Source organism: Salvia miltiorrhiza, chromosome 8 (assembly GCF_028751815.1).
Source record: "Salvia miltiorrhiza cultivar Shanhuang (shh) chromosome 8, IMPLAD_Smil_shh, whole genome shotgun sequence".
In the NCBI taxonomy this organism is placed as follows: domain Eukaryota; kingdom Viridiplantae; phylum Streptophyta; class Magnoliopsida; order Lamiales; family Lamiaceae; genus Salvia; species Salvia miltiorrhiza.
In genome coordinates, this window is record NC_080394.1 from 47,042,241 (window position 1) to 47,047,173 (window position 4,933).

Genomic DNA, 4,933 nt, shown 5'->3' on the forward strand with positions numbered 1-4,933 from the left:
GGTCCGGGCGTCTTCGGCCAGAGGAATCCTCGACCGGATGTGAGTGGTGGGGACCGCTCTGAGGCATCTATTCAGGTGGAACCCCGACGTCGCAGTTCGAGGCGCGAAGATCGGGGAAAGCGGCAAAGACCACAGGTGGTTTCGTCCTCGTCGAGCAGTGGCCAGCGGGATCAGACTGGCGGCGGCGATCGCCCCGTGACTTCCGGCCGGAGGTCACAGAGTCACAGGAGGCCCAGATACGGGGGAGAGAGCAGTGCTGCTCATGGGCCTTCTGGTTTGAGCGAGCAGGAGTGGCAGCGCATGGAGCAGATGGTGCGCGAGAGTGAGGGCCGGGTGGCGAGGCGTGTGGAGGAGAGCCTATTCACGAGGCTGAAGAATTGGGCAGAGGAGACCTTTGGGTGTATGCGTTGCCGATGCTCGCATAGCACCGATGTACGTCAGCCCATGCCTGCTCCAAGACCTCAATCGGACAGGCGACGAGACGGAGCCCGAGACGGAGGATGCGCCATCACAGCAGAGGTCCCCTGCACACGAGGCGCCTGCTAGGGACGCGGGTCACTCCGGCAGTGATGATTATCAAACCCCACCGGGCCCGCATACTGGTTTTGGTGTGCCCACGACTTTTGGGGCTGGCCTACAGTTGACCCCATATCTGGGGCCACGCTACTCGTACATTGAGCAGCCCTCGAGCTCAGCACACCCATTCGAGCCGCCTCGTTCTTCGCTGCCGATTCTGGCCGAGGCTGGATATTCTCAGGAAGAGATGGAGCGTTTATGGCAGCAGTTTAGTGGGGTAAAAGCTCAGTATTTGTTTTAAATTTTACTTCTAATTGAAATTACGTGTCATTTATGGATTGTTTATATGTTTAACTTGTGTTGTTTTAATGTAAATATAGGGAGCTTCTGCTTCTGGGGCAACACCTGCCATTCCCCTCAGTGTTTGTCCACCACCACCAGAGGATGCGCAACTGCGCCGAAGCTACCGTGAGCGGCAGCCTTCGGCTGCGCTGAGATCCCCATACGTTCACAGCAACGAGCCGAAACCCGTCGACAACAAGTATATTCAGGGATTTACTCGTATGGCGGAGCGTCTCCGTGGTGGGAACTACAGGAAGTTGGTGGTGACAGAGAGTGGGCACCCGATCAAGAGGCAGTTTTGGGTGACTCTCATGAACAGGACTAAAGAGCTCGAGCCCGAGGTATCTAATATTTTTGATGCACTTGTTACATGTTGTACCCTCAGTGTTTACTTAATATTAACATTAAAGTATGTGCAGCATGTAGATGCGTACATGATGACGCTGAGGCATAGGCTGGTGAGCGGTACAGACCTGCTTCAGGACATCGATCACAGGAGCCATATCATATTGGATGCGGAATTCTTCGTAAGCATTAACATATTTTGCGTTTATAATAAAGTATTATTTGAAATAATGTTTTTCTTCTTTGCAGACTTATTTGGATAGAGAATACAATGAGCTTATGGCGAATGCGCGCCGTATGTTTAGCTCTCCTTCAGAGCAGCGTTTTATAAACTCTGAGGCAATTGTGATGGGGTGGCAGCCGCACGCCAACCGTATGTATTCAGTGTATGGCAGGGGTACCTCATCGAGTCAGGGAGATTGGATGGATGCCTATTGCGGTACACAATTACACCTACATCATAAATAACTTTGACTGTTGATCAATAATGATTGTTGATCAATTATTTCTTCATGTACAGGTCATTGTTCCTGTGTTTGTCCTTCAGCGTTTCGTTATCTGTAGCATTGATATGCTCACGGGTAAATGCCGCGTCTTTGATCCGAACTTGTATCGGATCCTGGCACAGGAACGCCACGACATGCTGCGCGCTCTTGCTCCTTTGGGCCTCCTTTTCTACCGGGTGCTTGAGGTGTCCCTTTGGTTCGAGCGGACACGCATTGTGGAGAACCCGAGACAGAATCTCGAATGGCGTCAGCTCCAGATCGAGTATGCCGATCCTGCCGAGCAGTTCACACAGGCTGACCGATGGAGCTCTGGTGTTTTCGCGTGCATGGCTGTAGAGCGTTTGATCGCAGACTCGCCGAGCCTGTCATGGGGCAATGACCATGTTCAGGAGTATAGGCACAAGATAGGCAGTGCCATCTATGAGTTCTGCACGACCCCCAATACACTTTGATAGTGTATTTTCATCCTTATGACTATTTTGTTTAACAACATTTTTATATTACATTCTAGTATCATTTTATCTATATTTACTGCCATGATGACTTGTGATGCATATAAAACTGTAAGATAAGATGAAAAAACTAATTAGCCGCCACAAAAGTGCAGCCGTGTGGATTAGCCGTGGCAATCTTCATTACCCACGGCTACATCTTTAAAAACTAATTAGTGGCGGCTAAGTCGTTTTTCAAACTTAAATGACATGTTTAATGCATAATCACATAATCTCAAACTCTGTAATGGTATATTCTAAAATTATTAGTACAAGTTGTTGGTTTTCCCAAATTCTCATTCATAATTTCAACTCATAATTGTAGTGACATGTAAATGGTGATCATTGTTAAGTAAGTCTGATTTATCGTTTGAATTTGTCAAATATTACAATTGAATATATTTATCAACGTCAAACAAACCAAAATAGAACAATTAGCCGCCACAAAAGTGTAGCCGTGTGGATTAGCCGTTCTAATGTAACTACCCACGGCTACACATTTTGTAGGCACATTTTGTGGCGGCTTTTTTAATCATTTTAGTTCCTAGTTCATTATAAATTGTTTAACTCAAACTTAATTTATCGAATTTCTTCAAATTACAACGTTATGATTTAATCCATCAATCCGGTCAACTTATGATATTTTTATCAAAATTATATAGTAATTCATTTCTATTTCTAATGTAATAATAATAATTATTTAATATTTAGAAGAAAATAACAATGAAATTGAAATAATATCATAATAATTAGAATAATATAATAAACTAGGGAACTCTAAATGAACTTAAATAAAACAGAAAAATAAATACGACTACGCATCGGTGGCCGTACCCTTGCACGATCGACGTGTGTGACCAGACCCGCCACATAGACCACACGTTTTGGGTGCTCGTTTCTTGCTACTAGTTGATGCCTCCGCTGTTGATGTGTTTTGAGTCGGCCTTTCACCTGCGGATCGAACTCGAGTTTCCTTTGGACGACCAGCTTGTCGCCGAGAGAGATTTGGTAAAATAAGCTGAGATGCAATTCGGAAAGGAATATTCCAATTCTCTATGGGAGGCAAGTGGTTAACGTCACCAGAGTATGTGTCAACTAGTGAACTGTTCCAGTAGTAAGAGTGCACGTAATCCTCCACTGACTCGTTCGCCTCACTGCAAAACAAACGATTATACTTTTTGTTATTTAATAATGGTCATGAATAGAAATGACATACGTAATGGCTGCAATCGCATGAGAACACGGCATCTGGTCCTCGTTGAATTCGTTGCATTCACAGCTCTGCTTTTGAAGGTCAACCATATAATGGCGACCACTAGCACGAACCCTGTATTTTCTCTCGGTGGTCCTCTTGGCTGTGTAACGACGACTTTTTACAAGTTCTGCACTGAGCTTCTGTTTTGCCTCCGGAGTCAGATTTTCATCGCTCTCTTGTGCGGCCGCAAGCCTGTCGTTGAACCACTGCTCGACAACTAATCTGACTGCCTCCAACATCGAGCAGATTGGAAGACGCCTGGCCCACAGCAAACGTGCATTAAAACTCTCGGCGGCATTGGATGTAAGGAAACTGTAACGGGACACAGGACATTGTGATCGTGCCCACTTCTCCGGGCCTACGCGCAACAACTTCTCGTACGCCTTTGGCTTCAGAGCAGCCATGGCTGACATTGCACGCGTGTAATCTGATTGCTCGTAGGCGTATGCAGCCTGGCGGAAAAGCTCAGCAACACCGGGCCCGTAACCCTTCATCTTGTTCAACAAGTGGTAGTAGCAAATACCGTGAGTAGCATTTGGAAACTCGCTCTTCACAGCATTAGCGATGGAGACATGCGCATCAGATACAATAAGTAAGTTATCGGGCTCGCCGCAAGCACCTCTCAGATGTGACATAAACCACTTCCACGACTCATCATTCTCGATCGGACCGACACCGATCGCCAAGGGAAAAACTGCCTCGTTTCCGTCTTTTGTCACGGCGACAAACAAAATGCCACTATTTTTGCCCTTCAGGTGTGTGCCGTCAACCACAATCACTGGTCGAAGGTGAAAGTAGAAAGGTGAGATGGAAGCCCACAGAGCAACAAACAAATGTTTGAACCGGCAGTCTACATCTACGTCCAAATCATATAAGGTGCCAGGATTCGCTTCCTTCAGGGCATACAGATATCTTGGGAGCAGGAGGAACGAATCATCAACTCGACCGTATATCATATCCATCCCGAGATTTCTTGCACGCAGCGCGACATCATATTTGATTTTGATGCCGAAATCGCAGTACTAACTCAGCCATGATGGATTTCGGCTTAATGACCTCTCCATCATCGCGTATTCTGTTTGCCACAAACGCTGCCACCACCTTCGAGTGCGCCTTGATTTTTTTAGCTGTGCGCAAGTTCCCCTTCGCATGAATGCTCTTTCAACTTATGCACTCTCCACATCCCTCGGCCGTGAACAGACGCACGAAGATCGAAATTGCAGTTGTCAGAGTGCTTGCACGAGAAATAGACTCGTCCCGGATCTGAGCGGACAACTTTTGTCTCAGTGCCTCGCTTCATGTTCCACAAACCAACAGCAATGATCAGGTCGTCTTTGCTGTTGTAAAAAGAATTCTTCTGCAGATCATCAACTCTAGAAGGGTCACTCTCGCGAGCAACCAGCGAAGCCGAGGCGTCCACTGGAATCAAGGGAACTAACCAATTAGTTAGATCACCGGTCTCGGCTGTCGGTTGTCGG

General features: G+C 46.7%; 2 protein-coding genes across 2 annotated transcripts; one reads left to right on the top strand and one right to left on the bottom strand.

Annotated features, from left to right (window-relative positions):
• Positions 1-682: 682 nt before the first annotated feature.
• LOC130996853 (uncharacterized) lies at positions 683-1,614 on the top strand. Its single transcript, XM_057922118.1, has 3 exons — positions 683-793; positions 897-1,199; positions 1,278-1,614. Exons 1-3 carry the CDS (start codon positions 764-766, stop codon positions 1,464-1,466), a joined length of 522 nt encoding a protein of 173 aa, XP_057778101.1. The 5' UTR covers positions 683-763; the 3' UTR covers positions 1,467-1,614.
• A 1,310-nt stretch (positions 1,615-2,924) lies between these two features.
• Positions 2,925-4,467, bottom strand: LOC130996851 (uncharacterized). The gene is made up of 2 exons (XM_057922116.1): positions 3,417-4,467; positions 2,925-3,354 (listed from the first exon to the last, which is right to left on the bottom strand). Exons 1-2 carry the CDS (start codon positions 4,415-4,417, stop codon positions 3,015-3,017), a joined length of 1,341 nt encoding a protein of 446 aa, XP_057778099.1. The 5' UTR covers positions 4,418-4,467; the 3' UTR covers positions 2,925-3,014.
• Positions 4,468-4,933: the final 466 nt, after the last annotated feature.

Bases quoted from the DNA above. Each gene is read 5' to 3' on its own strand.
- LOC130996851 (XM_057922116.1), bottom strand. From the start codon at position 4,417: ATGGATATGATATACGGTCGAGTTGATGATTCGTTCCTCCTGCTCCCA. The intron at 3,355-3,416 runs GTATGTCATTTC...TTTGTTTTGCAG, and splicing joins CATGCGATTGCAGCCATTAC to TGAGGCGAACGAGTCAGTGG.
- LOC130996853 (XM_057922118.1), top strand. From the start codon at position 764: ATGGAGCGTTTATGGCAGCAGTTTAGTGGG. The intron at 794-896 runs GTAAAAGCTCAG...ATGTAAATATAG, and splicing joins TATGGCAGCAGTTTAGTGGG to GGAGCTTCTGCTTCTGGGGC. The intron at 1,200-1,277 runs GTATCTAATATT...AAGTATGTGCAG, and splicing joins CTAAAGAGCTCGAGCCCGAG to CATGTAGATGCGTACATGAT.